Genomic DNA, 20,645 nt, shown 5'->3' with positions numbered 1-20,645 from the left:
ATCTATCTATCTATCTATCATCTATCTATCATCTATCTATCATCTATCTATCTATCTAATCTATATATCTTTCTTCCTATCTTTCTTTCTTTCTATCTGTCTGTCTGTCTGTCTATCATCTATATACATCAACTGCAACTATAGCCAGTAGTTATTATTTGTATCCTAAAAACTGAGGCTATTTTCTGTGCTGGTTCAGTGGTTAGAGTATTAGATGCCAGTGGTTTGATGAGGTAGCTTATCCTAAATAACACATATTTAAACAATGCCAACTTTTTATTCAGATTTTATTCACATATTTCAAACAAATTCATATATCAACATACTTTATTGCATCACAAGCCTAGTCTGGCACCTCATCATTGTTTAAATGCAGGGTATTATGCTTAATATTGTCAACACTTTACCCCATATATATCTTTTCTCTACCCCTTTACAGATGGAGTGTTATGTATTGGTGCAACTTGCACCTCTAACTCCACCACTACCACTTACCTAAATCCACAGCCAAGTGCAGCAGATGTTGGATGACCAAGACAACTCTGGTATTTGGTTAGCTGGTAGAGGCAGATGCAAAGGCAATAGCATTGCACCAATAAATACTGCTCCATCTTTATATAATAAATGCAGGCAAAGAAACCTAGTTCTGCTACAGACCAAAATATGAAGCACCCATAGATTTCTTATTGAACATGATATTTTTTAATTTACACATTTGATACAAATGGGCTATTTACTAAACCTAAAATAAGTATGTGTAACACTGTCCCATGATACCTTCTTTATTTTGGCAAAAACAAGATGGCAGTTCATAAAGCTGTATAGTGATGTGCTAACACAACAGAAATACTTAAAAAATGTGACACATACAGTAGACTTGTGCAGATCCTCTCAGCTCATACATTGCACTTCATCTCATATTAAGAAAATCTATGTATAAAATAATAGCTTCTAAATGCTAACCTAGATCGAATGGAGCATATAAGCAAGTCAGGGCACCAGACTCCCAAAATATATCCCTGACATTAGTTATAAGTTCAACAAGTAAACTGCTATGCTTGGACTCTGCATGTGCTGTGTAGCTCTGTCTAATATTCAATACATAATATACTTCATATACAAAAAAAATCCATCAAGCAGAAAACATACCTTTAAAGGATCACTAGAACTGCTGAACCCTAAGCAAAATCTTTTGAGACTGCTTCTACAAAGTTTGGTGCCGACATTAGAATGCCAATCGTACAAATAATAGTGAAGACAGAGAAGGCCATAAGACACAATCTGTCTACAACAGATGCAGCAAATTTCCACTCATTACAAATGGATTCATCATCATCCTGGTCTCTAAATCTGTTAGCAATATACCGCAGTTCCTCTAAAATCTTGCTTAAGTCAGGATCCCCCTCAGAGTGGTGAACATTGTGAAGGAGGTTTTCATCATCTGTTGGAGAACAAGTCATCCGGCCACAGATTACGCCAGAATCTGTAGTAGGTGTGCAGTGGATGCCTTCCAGACCACGGAAGCCGATGTATAGCATATTACCATTGCTGGATTGCTGCCCACTTACAGTGTTGACATCCACACTTGTCATGCTACATCTGCGCTCTTTATGTTGACAGACTGGTCTGACTTTGTCTTCCCCAGGTCTTTTCATTCTTAGGAACCAGGCACACCAGTTTAGGAGAATTATTCTAGTCTATGAGTTAAAACAAGTAATTTATTACAAGCATCAAGGTACAATATGCAATATATTGAGAACTGAGCTTTGGATAACAATTATTATTGTGCTAACCAGTGTTTGTCTTCTGTAGTGACTCTCATCCATACACCATTCTAAGAAAAAAAATACCTGTATGGGAAATTTGAGGCATGACTCGGTCTTCTTTATTTCCTTTTAAGCTTTCACTATCAGTCATTTTCCATCAGTAGTGCAATGTATAAGATCATCGTGTGATCCATTGAACTGCAGTTGTTTAGAACTTCCATTATCTGATCCATGTTTTCTCATCTTACATCATCCTCATCTTAACGTGTCATTGTATAGGCAAAAAGTGGCCTCACCTATTCCCATGCATTACAGTTTGCTTTATCGCTATAAAGACAGAGCTTTTGTTTTGCCAATCTTGCAATGGTTTGGGCTGCACAGACATATTACAGAATGACTATATGAAATGTAGTAATAAAATGAAAATTACCTCCATATTGCTTATAAGTTGCATATGCCAAATAACCAGCATTTAAATTTATGCACATATTTTTAAAATTACAAACGATGCAGCAACCCAAAACAAGATCTTCAAAGATAGAATTTTATATCTGAAAACAACAGGAAAAAAGAAAGCCCTTGGGACAGCAGAAAATGATGAAGTCAAGGTCTGCGACAAGGGAGTTTTATTTCTAGTTACTCTTCTGATGCCACTGACAGTGTTTCATTATTTGCATTTACAAGTTCTTTATGCTCAAGTACTTTTAATTAGAATTTTCATGACAACAGTGAATTTTACACATACTGTATCAATACATTACAGTGAGATAGGAGAAGGAAAGACCAGATAAACAGTTTGCTTTTCACATATGAGGTGGCCATAAAAATAAACTGAGAAATTTATTTGAAGATTTGAATTCTGTTTGTTGTTTGCTCAGACCAATGTGATGCATTATTGTATATAATGGCATTTTATTATTACTCTGTCTTTGTTTTTGGTCAGTAGACTGGACAGGTGTGGTGTGTTTTTTTTGACAATACAGAAATGCCTATGTTTTTACAATTTTCTTGTACTGGTACTACTATAAAACACTTATTTGCAATGCTACAGTATGTATATTGTTCATTATTGTGTGAAAGGGCATACTGTATATACACCCTTTTTAAAAAATCCATATTTTCCTAACCAGTTGTCTATTATAATACCCTAATGGATAAATGTTATGTTGTAATCCCTAAGTCCAGGCACTCCCCATGTAATCATAAGAGTCTGTTTTGTTTTTTAGTTCAATCTTTGCCCTGTTTAGTGAAAAAAATAGCAAAGGATATATATAGTTGTTACGGGGAAAACTATATCTCGAACAATGTAGGTTTTTATAAAATTATTTTGCATTAAATAAACAGTTCATATGTAAAACCCTGCTTCATGTAAATAAACCATTTTCATAATAATAATATACTTTTTTATACAATATGTGCCATTGGGTAATCATAAATAGAAAACCGACCATTTTAAGAAATTAGGGCAGGGATCCTAGGATTCACGGTGCACACAAACAAAACCACACATGTTAGGTCACATGAGCCAACTAATGGACGAAGTCCCGTCTTTTGCTTCTACACTTCTTCCTGTTACAGTTAGAGCGGCAGTATTTCTGGTTAGGTGAGATCGGAGGTAGCACAGAAAACATCATAAAATGGGGACTCAAGAGAAAATATGTAAAAGGGCAATACAAAATATACTTACATATATTCCAATTTTGTACGGTTCTTTAATATGCCATTTAATAAGATGTGGACTATCTGTAGCTTAGTAACGTAGTAATCATTTTGGGGGGTATAGTTTTTCCTTTAAGAAAAACAACCAAAAAACTGCCATTCTGAGTTACACAATCGAGTATACTGCCCCATACTGCTACTGTACTGCTACTGTATTCTAGAAATAGTAATGGAAGTCAACTTGGAGGCAAAGGATTAATTAAGGTTTATTCAAAAAATCTTATCTCTATATCATATGGATACATACTGTAAGAACTTTCCATAAGTCTTCAGGACTTACCCATTTTGGCATTTTCCCACCATGCGGATCATGGTGATGATATTGAAGGACAGCAACTGTGACAACCACTGACAATCCAACAATAACCATTGTGCTGGCAAAGTACTGTGCTGTGGGAAGAGAGGAGGATATCTGTTGAGGCTAGATCATATGGAACATAAACTATACACTGGGCTTATGTGTAGGGCATTATAACAACTCTATTTTATTTTTTTAAGGCTCCCTGGGCTTGTGTAATATAATGTATTTGCTGCAACATATACGTGCATTCGACTTTCACTTCCCGCCGCATGCAAATTAGCCAACGCTAGCGCAACTTCGCTTTGCTTGCCGAAGTAACGCTAGCACTACTTCGCCAGCGTTCATCGTCCATGACGTAACTTTGCATGTTAGTGAATTAGCATTGTCTGGGCGAATTTACGCCTGATGAAGTGTTGCAATGTAATCAAATCGAACGCTAGCTCAAATTTGTCGCTTAGTGAATCTGCCCCTTGTTTCTTGTTTCAGTATTTGCATGCTGACCCAACAAACCCCAAACAATATCTTTTTACTGTGGATATCGCTCCGTTCATCTTTCCTAATGTTGATGGAAAACTAAACCATTATAGGACTTCAGAAGCAAAAAAATTTATTAAAAAAGTAAGTAAGGTAGAACAAATATAAAAATGAAGTGAAGGATGGGTTGGTGCAGACAGAAGCATTTCGTATTCTTACCTATTAGTGGGACAGAGTCTGAGGTTGCTGGCATAATCTCAGCTACCAACAGCATGAACACAGTGAGGGACAATAGGACTGTTATACCTAAAACAAGCATAAGGCATATTAGGTGCTTTACAAAAATGATGTTCTTCGTTTCATTTACAACACCATGTATTTTGCCTATGGTGCGCATGCTCCCTAATAGTTGTTCTTCCCGCTGGCAGGTGTAAATCTTTCCACTCTATTTTAAAAAATGCATAGATTGGCACCTGACACCAAATTATGCCCCTGCCATGTAAGAGACAGCCCACATGCACCCATCTTAGCAGTAGCTAGAAGGATGCAAGGCATAGCAGAAGCTTGATATTTCACCATGCTAAGGAAGGTGTTAATTCATTAATTTCCTACTGTCAGATGCACTTTTAAAGGCACAGCTGAAATAAATAAGCAGAGTCCAGCTGTTCATAGCGATCAATTGCAAGTGATATGTCAATTGCATAGTAATTGGTGAAATTTTGTGAACGCTATCATGCTTAGAGTTTAAATCTGACATGATACCTCTTGTGTTTTTCCTTTTTCAATACAGTTTACATAAAGGCCTAAACAGAGCCAGCTGTACTTCTCCAACCAGGTAGTAGCAATCAGTAGTTTAATACACTCATAAACTAACAAATACTTGCCAAGTTGAATATAGACTTTAAAAAAAACTGTGGTGTTCAAAACGGTGTTCAAGGAAACAAGTGAATATGTTCATCAGTTTCACCCTATCACATGTTTCATTTAATCATTCATTTTAACTATGATGGTTACATATAATCATAACCATACCGGAGGGTATGAAACGCATAAGGTGGGCCACGTGGAGTCAGTATGTACCATTTTAAATGGGATTTGTAATAAATATTCAATTTTTAACTAAGAATTGAGCCTTGGGACATATATCTTGGATATATATTTATAGTACATTGGGGGTGCCTGTGGAACTGGGGCAAGTCCCTTTGGATCAACATGGATCCACAGGAATCAGTAACATAGACTCCCTATCAAGGATATAGTTCACATAATCATAGCATGTTACATTAATGACCAAAGTCATTGTATTCTGAATAGATTATATGTTGTTGGCTATGCAAATATCTGCCATGGAGTCCTACTAAAACCCTAAATAGCAGCCCTCATATTTTCAAAAATTCAGAAACAATTCAGAAACAATCAATGCGTTACATTTAAATTTACAAAAATAAAAAAGCATTTTTATACTTTCGGTTTTACCATCAGGCTGAGGATGATTTTACTTGAACATCAAATTGCAGAGAAAGAAACATCTGCACAGAATAACATTGTTTTTTATATAATGCACAATCACAAGCCTTAGTGAGAATGACAAAGACTACATGGCTTTTAAAGGATTTTTGTGGTTTAACAGCACAAATGAAAGTCAGCTTGCTATTTTTACAAGTATTAGATTTACACGGATTAAGCTCTGAAGGCAAATTACGATGATGCAGTCACTCAATTAACAGAAAAGTGAAATATGACCCAGTTATCAATATAAAGTGCTGCACACAAATGGTTCCAACATTGTTAGAACTAATACTTGCCTTAGAAACTGGTGGAGCACTTAACACCTACAGTCATAAAAACCTACATTATAAAAACAAACATAAAATTGCAATGACAGTGTAGTATGTTTTATAAGAATAGTCCATAAATAAAGACAAATATTAGCTTGCATAATGGATAGAAGCTCCATTTCCCTGGTCTTATGGTGTTTTATGACAGGGGTGCTGCCAGTTTCTGAGGCAAATATTAAAATATTAAAATCACATATGGTACCTACAAATACGGAAAGAGCGACTGTTAATAATTCAGCCATATTTTCCCCTCTACTGCTCTTTTTTAGAATTCTATTGCATTTTGGAAATATACTAAGGATCAATTTTTTGAAAAGTTAAAAAGAATTCTCCGAAAATGACTCACATCTGACATCTCAGACTGAAGCTTTTATATGTCAAAATGATATGTGGAGGTCTATTTATTAATGGTCGAATTTTAGGGGCAGATTTATCAAGGGTCGAAGTGAATTCGAGGGAATTTTCGAAGTAAAAAAATTTGAAATTCAAAGTCATTTTTTGGATACTTCGACCATCGAATAGGAAACTCTGACTTTGAATTTACTTCGACATCGATTCGAAGTAAAAAATAGTTCGACTATTCAACCATTCGATAATCGAAGTACTGTCTCTTTAAAAAAACTTCGACTTCAATGCTTCACCAACTTAAACCTGCAATATAACTGATGGCTATTTGTAAATCAGTTATTCAGAAACCTCCAAATTATGAGAAGGCCATTTCCTATAGACTCCATTTAAATCAAATAATTCAAAAATTTTCTTTCTCGCTAATAATAGAACAGTACATTGTACTTGATCCCTATCATAATCTTTATTTTAAGCAAAACAAACTTTTTATGATGGCCTTTCATTTTTAACTTTTTGAACCATTATATACAATCTGTGAAACTTTAACTTTTTGGTTATTCAGTCTTCTCTGCTTTTTCTAGAAGACTTTAACTTCACCTGTCAGATACAGCAGAGGTATTCCCTACATAGGCAGGCTTTATATCCACTTCAAGGTTTTGGATTCCAATTCCAAATAATTGGTTATGAACACTAAAATGATTTAAGCTAAAAATAAATAATCAAACAAAATCTATAAAGGAAAATTGTTATAGCTGTTTCATAATGACATGGTCATAAATAAGGTATGATGGCCTTATTTATAATAAGCATATGGGCAGATTTTCACTTCTCCCAAGAGACCTGTTATCTTATATTGTTACAATTACTTATTTGCTTATCTCAAAATAGTTACAAAAGTATCATATATGTAGCTGTGGCTGTTCTGGGCTCTCTGCCAAAAGCCAATTAAGTTAGAAACATTGTTTCTTTTTCTGCCTGTTCAGTACAGAGAAAATCGGGACTTTCCGGTACAAACGAGGGATTGCAGGTTGAGCTGTCAAAAGAGAGACTGTGACTCTAAAAATGGGAAAGTTGGGAGGTATGTCCAAGGCTGCTAAAAGTCAAAATCCAGAAATACTCAACATCTCAAACATGCTGAAGTAATGTAGAAGTCAATGACAGATGTCCTTTTTACAATTGGATATCATGATTTGCGCTGGGTTTCGTACGAGAATTCAAAAAAATTTCAGGCAATAATCCAAAAAAAGAGTTTTCAGATGTGAGATTTTTTTCATGATGAGACTTTTCCCGCACCAAATTTTCAAGTTATTTTATTGATAAATAAGGCAAAATTGAAGATGGGAATCTGGTTTTAGTAAGTTTAGTAAGTTTAAGTAAAGAACCCCCTTAGTGTAGGGACCCATAGGTTTAATAGCCCCTATAGAGTTAATTCTCCTAGTTACTGGGCAGAGCCCATGTATCTTATATATCCATGTTATTGACTGTTAGAGATAGTGACCATTTCCTGCTACACTGTAATATAATAATGGGAAAGGGGTGGCACTGCCACTTTGGTTTTCATTTGTTGATCTGGGAACCTGGGTTTACAGTAAAACTGTTCTGCCCTAGATGGAAACCCCTTCTAATTAAAGTCAAGGAACAGGGACCCCTTAAATGAGGTTTAGCCAGTTACAGGACTAGCTTTTGTTATAACATGTTCTAGGAATGTAAGATAGTTAGGAATGGATATAAAGGGCAGCCTGTGCTCCAACAAGGATAGATACTTGGACGTAGCTCTCCCTTGGGCTGTGCTAGCCTAAGTGAATGTGCCACAGTACTGTAGAGGGATTAATTTTTACTGTATGGGATCTGGATTACAGTGGTTAGAAACCCTAAAGGTGAAACTTTAAATCTGCTAGGCCATCTCCACAGGGTGTCACAGAACGCTGCTCTGCCTATGACAGTATCTGATGTGAAATCCTGACTAATACTAACCCTGTGATGCTTTTACAACAAAGCCTTTATTCTGTTTTGTATGCAAGAACCTCTGGCATCCTCTATCTTTATTTTTACATCACATCAAGAGAAGTGTAGTTGCACTACATCCTCACCTTCCATTTGGCTTGTTTTAGCCAAGAAAGGGTTACACTAGTATGGTAAATGCCCCTTTCTAAGAGAAATAACGTGTGTTCCACCAATTAGACCCTCCTCTATACCCTGGACAGTGCATGCAAAGGGGCAAATTCACTAAGATTCGTATTTGCGCCAGGCGTAACTTCGCCGCACTTCGCCACACTTCGCCAGGCGTAGTTTCGCCAGCGCTCCGCAAATTCACTAAAATCCGAAGTTGCGGTCAGGGGTAGCGTAAGGTTGCGAAGTTGCGCTAGCGTTGATTCGCTAAGCGAAGCAAAGTTATGCTAGCGATGGTTAATTTGCATATGGCACCAAATTCAAATTTCAATGGAGGAATATGTAGCAGCACTACAAATGCCTGGGAAACCTTCAAAACATCAAATAAAATTTTTATTTTGCCCTACACATGTGCCCACTGTATAGTTAAGTTGCCATGAGTTAGGAAATATAGGGGGGAAGGAGGGGAGCCCCAAAAAATTTAATATAGAAAAACGCCAGCGTTTTTTGGGACTTAGAAAAAATTGTAACTTTTTTTGAAGCAATCCCTATCTACTCTATTGCGCTTTGCCTGGTCTGAGGTAGCGAAGGAAGTCTAGCGTAAAAGGTAGCGTTCAGTACAATGCGCGCGTTAGTGACTTTGCGTAGTTTCGTCCGTTGCGCAAATTCGCCAGGTGTAAGGGTGCGAAGAATCACTAGCGAATTTACGCCAGCGTTCGTTAGTGAATTTGCGAAGTAACGAAAATGCCCAACGCTAGCGAATTGACGCTAGCGTTAGGCGCTTCGGCGCTTAGTGAATTTGCCCCATAGTGTTAAGAAGGCCTGAGAGATTTATTGTACATGAACAATAAACCTGAAGTGCAGTGCCTGTAAAGTGCCAGTCATGAGATGTATTAGAGCAGGCCCATACATTCTTTTATAAAGCTTTTTTTTAAAGCTTTTATAAAGCTTTCCTTTGAATGGAATGCAACACATAATTGTATATTTATATTCAATTTCTTTATAATATGCTAGATTCATTTTAGCTAATTATAAAATTATAGTGCAAGAAAATTGCAGAAGATGTTAGTAAAACTCTGTTTTGGAAAAGAATTTCAAATGACTTCAACTTAGGGGGTTATTTATCAAAGTCTGAATTTATCTCAATATTTTCTGCTACAAACTCCGATCAAATCTGCTAGGGTTTACGCTTATTTATTAAATTTTCCCAAAAATTTGCTTTGCGGGAAAAAATCTGAATTTCACGATTTTCTCAGATTTTTTCATCTGATTTTCATGAATTTCAAGTTTTTTTGGAATTTTCACCCGAAAACTCTGAAAACTTCGGGGTACTGCACGAAACCCAAAAAAATCGTTGGGACTTCTCCTATTGATTTATATGCAACCTCGACAGGTCTGAGATGCCGATTTTCAGATTCAGACTTCTCCATCCTCAGGGTTTAATACATTCCGAAAAATACATGAATTTTTAAAAGTCAGATTTTAACACACATTTTTTGTGATTTTTGCATTCGGGGGTTTAGTAAATAACCCCCTAAATCTCTAGGACAGTGGGGCCCATATATTGTTACCTACCTTTTGGCAGCATGCCTAGAAATGACATATATCCAATTATCTTATGATATGAGGATATGCATCCTTTTTTATGACACCTATGCAGTATGTTGAAGCTTTCGACTTAGAAACATTTTCTTGTTAGCCTTATTTAATGTGTTTTTGTATGAGTGTGAAGATTTATTTTACTTTCACAGTCATTTAATGAAGATCTAAAGAATGTATTTAAATTATTGCTCCCTTTCCAGGTGCATTTTTAAGTGTTCCTGATTAAAGGGTTGATGGGTAACTGTTTTTAGTAGAAAAGGCTGCAAAAATAAACTGCACATATAGTAGGATTTCATGTATTTAATCGAATTTAGGGTTTAACAATTATTCCTTTTAAAACAGACACATATAAAATAAGATGACCGTAAGTCAAAGATTATTCCTTAAAAAAAAATCCTGGGTATACACATCAAATAGCATATCTAGGGATTGTATACAAATAATTACTGCAATTTGGGCAGTTTTGCTTCACTGGAAAATTTGCGAAACGACGCCAGCGTCTCGTTTTTGACGACGGTGTCTGTTTACGTCCATTTTTTTGGATGCCGGCGAATTTTCACGGCGGTTTCGCAAATTTATTTGCCAGCAACGAATCGCAGGAATTTGCGCCTGGCGAATAAATTTGCCCATCACTAACTGCAATATCAAATGCATTTTCCTTGGTGAAGTTGTTAGCCTGGTAAATCTGTTAAATAAATATTCTGGATTGCTAATCCATAATCAATTCAGATTCATCCAATAGAGTGTACTGGCTCTATACACCCATTTGTTATGTAGCTGAACCAATGACTAATTGGCTATTTAAAAACATTTTAAGACATGATATGCCCCATCCTATAAAATCAGGCACTAACAAAATCCAAACTATGCAGGGCTAATTAGTACTTAGATAAGATTTGCAATGCATAGCAAACAGCAAATCAGAACTCATTATTAATCAACTGTGCAGCATGGGTTTTATAACTGATCTCTTCTAATTAGATGAAGAGAAAATCAGTAGGTACTGTTTTTTCCTGTTCCATAAGACATGCAATCCACATGCATAAATACTCAACTACAGTGAATTATGGTTTCCCTTTTTTGGGCTAAAAGGTTTATTTGACAGATTAAACTTATTTTCTGTCTGACTACATATATTGTCTTAGCCACTACCCTAACCACAAATAATAGGGCAGAGCAAATGTGTATGACTGGACTGTTTCAATGCATGGATCTTTATTGACAAAAAAAGTAGCGATGCTCAGGAATTTTAAATGAAATTGTATTCAGAAATGTACACATATTGTAGTTTAATCTTTCTTGAGCTTTAGTTTTCCTAGACTAAAATATTTGGGTACTGTAATCAAAGTTTTGAGGTTTACACCAGTTCTAGTAACCCAGAGCAACCGCAAAATAAGTTAAGCATAAATTCATGCCATTACCCAACATTTTTAGTCTAGGAAAACTAACGCTAAAGAATGATTATACTACCTACTGTTTTCCTCTTTATCTAGTTAGAAGAGAATTTAGTGAAGCTGCCTATTGAAATCAGTGGAAGCAAAACTAAAAATGAAGAAACTTGCAGTTTAACTGACTACTCAGGATTCTACACAAGTTCAAGAGAGGTGCCCATGCTAGAGATAACTTTTCTATAACCAGTATATGTGATATAAAGTAGATATGCTAAAAAAAACTGCATATAGCATTACCTTCAAAGGTTAAATATTAGCACTATTGTTTCACCTGAAAACACCACCAGTTATTTATAAAGGGGATATCATAAAATCAGTGATGTATTTATCTTATGCATGGATTAAAGGTGATGGAGCAGAAGGAGATTTGTTGAGCATGGTTGAAATCTTCAGTTCCACAGGCCCAGATCCCCTGAGGTTTTGCTTGGGGAGATCTTAATTTTACACTATGGAACGTCTTTCTCAGGAGGAAACAAAATAGTCATGGTGAAGAAATGGCTGTCAAGGTAAAGTGGAACTGTTGGAAGATCTTAGAACACATTTCTGAGATTCATTAACCTTCAAATTAGCATTAATATTTGAATGCCATGAGCGGATTCCAAATGGAAGATTTGTAAGCTAAATATATAATACAAATTATTTGAGACATTTTGGCTGCAGTATACAGTAGTTGAATACAACCAATATACAGATAATAATCTGACTGTGTTTTCTATTCAGTTTATGTGAAATTTAAAGAAATACCAAGAGCAAATTCCAGCCTACTCGTATTGCTTTATAATATCCATCTGCTTGTTTCTAACGAATGGGACAGTGAAACTGTAAGGGGCAGATTTATTAAGGGTCGAATTAAAAATTGGCATTTTATAATTTTTTTATGGTCAAAACTCTCAAATTCGAATTGTGAACAATCCAAATTCGATTTGAATTTTAATTTGAAAAATTAGATTTATCAAACCTTGACCCTTATAAATTTCGAATTTGACTATTCGCCACCTAAAACCTGCCAAGTTCATGTATAAGTCAATAGGAGAGGTCCAGTGGCCCATTTAAAGTTGTTACTGGCCTTCCTCACATTTGAGGTTTTTTTCCGGAGAAAAATCACGATGTGAGTTTAGTCAAATTAGATTCGGGTTGGTAATATTTGTTCGATTTTTTTACTAAATAACCTCCCAATCGAATTTCCAGTATATTCGAATTTATTTGAGTTAAAAATTTTTTACATGGATTCCAAATTCTACCTTTGATAAATGTGCTTCTATATAAAGCATATACAAGTTGTTCCATTATGATTCATGAAGATATACTGAGCAATCATTTATGTTCTAGTTGGGAAATGTATACTCACAGTAAAGGGCCCCTCTTCCTTTTATTGTGTGTTTTTTCTTTTATGGGTAGGGTCAAAGTTCTTTTTAAAATAAGTATACAATAAAAAGATCACCGATGTTCATACCTATTTGGTATGATCAATAGAGTGTTTTCAGCTGGAAAACATTACCCTTGTGGGTAATGTTTATTAGTATTCTCTGTTTATAAGAAATGGAAAGAGAACCCATAGGTTCTACCAAAAGCTTATTGGAATTAATACTTCAAAATGAACTTGAGGTTCCAACCTTGTGTCTGAGTGCAGATAAATCCCAGTGTACAACACAATTGTGTGTGTCTGTAATGCTGATCTCTGAAAACAATAATTTGCATTATCCCAGTATCTGTTCTTTGTTATGAATAGTGTTTAAAGATTAGGTGGTTTATTCCAACAGGTCACTGGTCATCATTGCCTGACGCATTTCGGGGGTAACTCCCTTAATCATAGGCTTAAACATGGTGGGAACACTGATGGCAGAATGGAGCTACACTAAGAGGGGTGATTGGCCTATTTCCCCTTTTTTTAAGATTTTTAAACTAGATTCAGTGGCGGAACTACCGGGGGAGCAGGGGGTGCAATTGGGCCAGGGCCCGCACCCCCTCAGGGCCCCCCGGCAGCTCATGCACTGCAGATTTCAGGGCAGATAATATGGTACGGAGGGGGGCGGGGCGTCCCAGCGTCCCACCCCCCTCCAGTTACGTTACTGACTAGATTAGGTTAATAGGTTTGCGAGTATGTAAGTATGAAACGTTTGACCCAATCTGTTCTCAAACAGCCAAAAAATGTCCCCCGTAGGGTAACCCATAGCAACCAGCCAGCCTGTGGTCTCAGCTATATAACTGTTCTAGATTCATGTTAGCTTTGCTAGCTGGTTGGCATTGGTCTCTGGTCGTTTTTTTATATTATTATATAAAGTTATTAAAAGCACAATTACCCTATGCACACAGATAATCACTCAAGAACCATACTGACCCACATTGTGCTTTGTAGAACACTGCAGGATGCTTATAATATAGGCAGGGAAAACACTAAGTGCCCTCGGAACTCTCTATGCATTGGAAGTAATATTATCTTGTAGCATCACAACAGCTTTTCTGTGCTTGCCTGGAAATCTGAAAAGGAATCTCTGCCATTTTTAAAGCAACAGAGGATTTGGGCACAGACAGAGAATATACAGTGTAGGCATGGCTGTATTGCCCAAATAGGCAGACAATGCAGTAACAGAGTTTTAGAAAGGATGTGTGCTCCCTAACTGCATTTAAATTGGCAAGTTTCCCCTAATGTCTTCCAAATGCATTACCCTGTACTTTACTCATGTATGCAAATGTTGAACACGCAGCTCAGAACAAACACGAAGTACATATGTTTTGTCTCGAAGCATATGTTTGCCATGTAATACAGGAATGGATTTAAACAACTTAGAACATAACATTTACAGTAGTGAATTCAATACCTATATTGACACTTTTTTTTTTTGCCGTAATGAAGAAAAGTGGCGTTACGGTATACATTTCATTGCCTGTTATACTGTACCTTATATTGCCTTTTTCTAGATGTATAAATATAGGTACAGGTATGGGATCTTTTATCCGGAAACCCATAATCCAGAAAGCTCTGATTACAGAAGTGCCCTCTCCCATAGACTCCATTTTATCCATATTAATCCAATTTTTTTAACTGATTTTCTTTTTCTCTGTAATAATAAAATAGTACCTTTTACTTGATCATAACTAAGATACAATTAATCCCCGTTGAAAACAAAACCAGCCTATTGGGTTTATTTAATGTTTATATGATTTTTCTAGTAGACTTATGGTTTGAAGATTAAAATTACAGATCCATTATCTGCAAAATCCCAGGCATTCTGGATAACAGGTCCCATACCTGTACTATTATACTTAAACAGATTTTATGCGTCTTGGATGGGCAAAAGATGAAGTTATTAATAGAAAGAAATGTATAATAATGGGTTTTTTAATTAAATGCCAATTAGGCTATAGGAATGGAAACATCATATTTGGGATTCATGTCTCACTATCACGTATCATTGAAACCTCATGTTATCCATGTTTTTAAAAATATGTAATCTCAAATGTACAGACATGCATAAATGGTTTACAAGATTTAGTAAAGTCAGTTGTCATTCTAGTGCTCTATATTTACCAAGTGAGATCTTCTCTCCTGAGTCTGCTGGAAGCAGGAACCCCAGCAGGGCTAGAGCAGATATCAGTACACAGGGAATTAGAAGGTTAAGTCCGTAGTATAGAGTCCTGCGCCTCATTATTATCGTAAATGTCACATCAAGGTACGGTTCCTTGCAGCATTCATAGTAATTCTCACTTCTTTTTCCAGGAACGCCTGCATAGAGAATATTGATTTGCCTTTAGAAATTATTTTATTTTCCTTACAGTTCGAACCTAATGATTATTAGCCATTATATGGGCAGTTAGATATTTAAAGTACCTCTTAAATAAACTTAGCCAGATCTTATGTTACTCGCCAAATAAATATAAATGAGTACATTTTTACTATTGTTATAATTTTGTACCTTTGGATGAAGTTAAGTAAAATAGTTAATGGTTTACAAGACATAAGTAATGTCACAATTGCAATATTAATTAAATTAATGACACTTTTGATCTTATTCTTTAATACAGAAATATTAATGTTCACTGTTTTTAAACATCTCCTGTTTTTGTATCAGCATTTTCATCACTTTTACTTATATTCCAAACCTTCAATTTTATTTATATTATTCTAAAATCTTTGTCCATCTCGTACTATTTTAAGTAACTATTTCCATTTAATATTTTCATTTTCATTTATACAGTATACACAGCTTGATTGCACCTTAAATTCTACATCTATTGAATAAGCCCAGTACTAATACCAGTAGTACTCTTGCTCAGTCAGATTGTGTACAATCTCTGCTCTGCAACTCTATGCTTCAGGAGAAACATTCTCCACCCCAATATTGATTTATGGAGGCCCGGATTTGCGGCAAGGCCGCATAGGCCCGGGCCTAGGGCGGCAAAAATTAGGGACGGCATGCCGCCCAGCCGCATTATGGGGACGTTTGCGTCCCTGTTCAACTACACCAGCTGCGCCGGCGGTTTTTCGCTGGGAAGGGGGGCACTAGGACCGTGCGGCCGCCTGGTCGGACCGCGCGGCCGCCTGGTCAGACCGTGCGGCCTAGGGGCGGCCAAAAATGAAATCTGGCGCTGGATTTATGTACCTTGTTAGGCAAAAAAGCATCTGTAGCTTTTGCAAAATTCCATAAGGAACAGCAGTTGCCTTGCATTGATCTATTTTAAAACCTACCTCCTTACAAAATGTTAGCAGATTCGTTTGGCTTGTCTGATGTTTCATAACACAATGTTTCTGATTTTATTTTTATTCATTCAGTTTTTTATAGTAATGCAGTTGACGATGGAAAATAAAAAAACAGGGGTCCCAGAAAAGACACTGGTTATGTTTTTATTTTATCAGTAATGCAATCAGTTACTTATCCCTGTAAAAACCATTAGTTAATAATGAAAAAAAACTGCACTGGAACAGAACAATTAAAGTGGACCTGTCACCCAGACACAAACATCTGTATAATAAAAGTCCTTTTCAAATTAAACATGAAATCCAATTTCTATTTTTTATTAAAGCATTCATAGCTGTTGTAAGCTCATTTAAACATCTCAGCTGTCAATCAAATATTGTCTGCCCCTCCTCTATGCCATTGGCATAGAGGCGGGGCAGACAATTACTTTCACTTTCCATTCAACACTTCCTAGATGTCACTGCTCTCCCCACATTCCCCCGTTGTCTTTACCATTTAATTATGTAGCCAGGGCAAGGAAATGGACATTGGGTCCCCCATTCTGGTGCGCAAACAAGATTCTGAGATGATGCAAGGCTTTTCTTAAAAACAGTGTCCACAAAATGGCTGCTGCCTGCTTGCTATCATTTTGAATTCCCAGACTGAAGGAAACAAGATTCAAATAATTTATATACTGCAATTAAAGTTAATTTTGCTTGACTAATGTGATAAAAAATTTTTGGGTGACGGGTCCCCTTTAAGTTATACTGCATTTTGAACTAAAGGCATTCTGGAATATTAGCAGTCCTGAATTAATTATAGCCCCCTCCCTGGTACCTTATGTTTGACCTAATGGCATTATTACCATGAAATTTATAGTGTTAGGCAAGTTAGTTGTTGGGCAGCTTATCATGAGAAACAGCACCGAAGTCCTAGGTTCAGTTCCAGCTATAGCACTAGTGCAGTGTTCACCTGGGTTTATCTCCAGGTACTTTGGTTCCCTTCCACACTCCAAAAACATGCAGGCAGGCTAACAGGCTCCTGATAATATAGGTGAATGCCATATTGACCTTAGATTGTCAGCAGCAGGGACTGATGTAGATTATAATATCTGCACAGCACTGGAAAATTCTATATAAATGGATAGATTAGAACAGTAGTGTAAAACTTATATCTGCAATGTATCATGGTTACCCAATGAACTGTATCTGGACTGCAATAATGCAAACTTGGATATCAGTTGGTCTTGTTACATTTTAATGTACAGACTAATTACAAAAAAAAACACATAGGTTTCTCTGCCCATAACAGAAAATATCCAACAGTTTAGTGCATACCTACAAGGTCCCACTCTCCATTTACGATATATTCAGATATGTCTGATTCTAGCATCTGCAGGTCAAGTGACCATCCACCATAGGTCCAAGAGCCAAACTTCAGGTTACATTTCTGTATGTCAAAAGGAAACCATCGCACATCTATGTAACACGAACTTTTGAAAATCCCTAAATTGTTAAGAAACAAAATATGTTTATATAGTACCCTTTGAATGGATATTATCAGTAGTGATGAGCGAATCTCACCTGTTTTGCCTCGCTGAAAAATTTGTGGAAGTACGCGAAGATTTGCAAAAAGTCTACTGTAACATTTTTAGTCTACCGGTATGGGATCCGTTATCCGGAAACCCGTTATCCAGAAAGCTCAGAATTATGAAAAGGCCTCCTTCCATAGACTCCATTTTTTTCTGTGTAATAATAAAACAGTAGCTTGTACTTGATCCAAACTAATAATTAAATATGAAGATGAAAGATCCATTATCTGGAAAACCTCAAGTCGCCAAAATTCTGGATAACATATCCCATACCTGTACAAAAGAGAAACTTCCTTCGAATTTCGAAGTTATGTAAAAAAATGTAACTCTAATAAATTCAAATGTACTCATAACTCGAATGGGAGGTTATTTATAAAACAATGCAAATGACTAATATCCAATCGAATCAAATGACCTAAAAATTCGAATCTAATTTGAATCGAGTTTTCCTCTGAAAAAAAAACTTGAATGTCAGGACGGCAATTAACATCTTCAAACGTTTCAGGGGAATTCTGCCATTGACTTGTTCATGAACTCTAACGCTAAAACTAAATTTTAGGTGGCAAATATTTGAATTAGAACTGTTTCCAGGGACGAGGTGTGATAAATCTCACATTCAAATTCTAGTTGGTGATTTAAAATTCAAATTTGTGAGTTTTGACCAAAAGAAAATTTGGATATTTGAAAATGAATTTGAATTTACAATTTAACCTTAATAAATCTGCCCCTAAATAGTTCTGCACTTGAACAGCAAGGCTAAAAGTATATCACTGTTTGGTAGCATCTATAAGAAAAGTACATGACTGAAACCTGCATTTAATTATTTATATTATTTCTCAGTTAATACATAGTGCATTCAATTAGATAAAACCCACATGTGTGGGTAATGGTAAATGACTGGATTACTATCATCCGCTAAATATAGTTGTCACTACCAATATTGATATTATCCAAAATATTTTTACATCTGTTTGTAATACCATGTTATCATCCTGAGTATCATGGCAAAAATGCACCTAAACAAACATTTAAGAGGTTGCTCGCCTTCCAAACACTTTTTTTCAGTTCAGTTATTCTCAGATTATTCACCATAAACAAAACCTTTTTTTAATTGCTTTCCAGCTTTTATTTTTTACCATTTTCCCAAAATTGAATTTTAACGTTTATTGCTGGTGATTCTGATGTTCCCGTCTGGCAGCTCAGTGATCCAAGTACTGATAAGTTACAATTTGCTACATATAGTTGATACATTTCTCAGCAGCATCTATGTAATATTAGCAACTATTGGATCAATTCTAACAGCTGCCTTTAATGAACTGCTCAGCAGGGACAAAGATAACAAATGTATCAACTAAGGGGCAGATTTATCAAGGGTCGAAGTGAATTTGAGGGAATTTTCGAAGTAAAAAAATGTGATATTCAAAGTAATTTTTTGGATACTTCGACCATCGAATAGGATACTATGATTTCGACTTCGAATTCGATTCGAAGTAAAATCGTTCCAATATTCGACTATTCGATAATCGAAGTACTGTCTCTTTAAAAAAAACTTCTATTTCAATACTTCGCCAAATTAAATCTGCCGAAGTGCTATGTTAGGCTATGGGGACCTTCTAGAGCATTTTTCTAAGTTTTTGGAAGTCGAATTAAAATCATTTGATCGATCGCTGAACTCCTTCGAATCGAACAATTTTACTTTGACCGCAGGATACCCAAATTTGCTATAAAAAACTTAGACTTCAACATTTAAAAAGTCGAAGTATTTCAATTTGATGGTCGAATTTCGAAGTATTTTTAACTTCGAAATTCGACCCTTAATAAATCTGCCCCTAAATGTATGAGTTTAAAACAGTTAAAGAGTCGGATTCCTGAGCTGCTTTAGAAGGTGAAAAATTTTAATTTACACTTCAATATTATAAAAACAGTCACAAATAGAAAGTAATTAGAAAAAGGTTTTCTGGTGAACTATCTGAAACCAACTGATAAAAAGTGAAAAATAGGACTGTAGCAGATCAGAGCACTGAAAGGCCATATAAGTCCTCCTTTGTGATTGACCCTGTGAGTAATGCATATTTGGAAATATACTTTAGCTAATTCACTTGGTTGAGAAAATGGCTACCATTTAGTGCTGCTAAGCATTAACAATCAAAACTTGCAGCAAAATGTTTAACAGTAAAATAAGAGCATATGTTTTATTTTCATGCTTTAGTATTATTTTCTTCAAAAGTTTTGCTCTACATTTGTGGATGTACAGTATTCAATAAACAAGAGTTATGTATAACCTGCTAAATATTTCTGTTATCATCTGTTTAATAACGTATCACTCATTGTAACTTGACTTGTTCAGTTCATACTCAGTAATGTGTTAGAAGTCTGTTAAAATCTCACCTGGTGGCAGATATTGGCAGTGTCCACTGGAGTTCACCAGTACATTAGTATGAAAGGAGGCATCAAATCTATCATCTGCACTACACAACAGAAAACAGATAAATAACGATAGCTGGTTTATAAAAAAAATTCTGTTACATCTGCATACCCATATTTAATTTTAATGACAGTCAACCATTCTCAAGTAATTGAAAATATGGCATGGCATTCTGATAAAAGGGTATGCCTAGCACTGGGTCAAGTAGTATCGGTGCGAAACGTTAGACTGCTTGCCAGGTACCTGCTCATCATCTTATCCTAGCACCACCATCACACCACTCAGTCTGTATTGTCCCTCTGGCTCTCAAAAATAAAAAAGATTCCACTGTTCTGTTTAAACTCT

At 35.9% G+C, this 20,645-nt stretch overlaps 1 protein-coding gene across 3 annotated transcripts in view; it reads right to left on the bottom strand.

The window, feature by feature from the left end:
* Nucleotides 1–272: 272 nt before the first annotated feature.
* chrna7.S (cholinergic receptor, nicotinic alpha 7 S homeolog) overlaps nucleotides 273–20,645 on the bottom strand; it is a 71,269-nt gene continuing 50,896 nt past the window's right edge. For 2 of the 3 annotated variants that reach the window (XM_018255486.2, XM_041588321.1), the window contains 6 exons: nucleotides 20,264–20,343; nucleotides 17,622–17,789; nucleotides 15,138–15,332; nucleotides 4,480–4,566; nucleotides 3,766–3,875; nucleotides 273–1,697 (listed from right to left, as the gene is read on the bottom strand). In XM_018255486.2, the coding sequence (XP_018110975.1) occupies nucleotides 1,179–1,697; nucleotides 3,766–3,875; nucleotides 4,480–4,566; nucleotides 15,138–15,332; nucleotides 17,622–17,789; nucleotides 20,264–20,343 (1,159 nt within the window). In that variant the 3' untranslated portion in view covers nucleotides 273–1,178. The remainder of the gene's footprint in view (nucleotides 1,698–3,765; nucleotides 3,876–4,479; nucleotides 4,567–15,137; nucleotides 15,333–17,621; nucleotides 17,790–20,263; nucleotides 20,344–20,645) is intronic. The other variant, XM_018255485.2, reaches the window with a different exon arrangement.

Source organism: Xenopus laevis, chromosome 3S, assembly GCF_017654675.1.
Source record: "Xenopus laevis strain J_2021 chromosome 3S, Xenopus_laevis_v10.1, whole genome shotgun sequence".
Classification (NCBI taxonomy): Eukaryota; Metazoa; Chordata; class Amphibia; order Anura; family Pipidae; genus Xenopus; species Xenopus laevis.
This window is presented reverse-complemented; position numbering and strand designations above follow the sequence as displayed.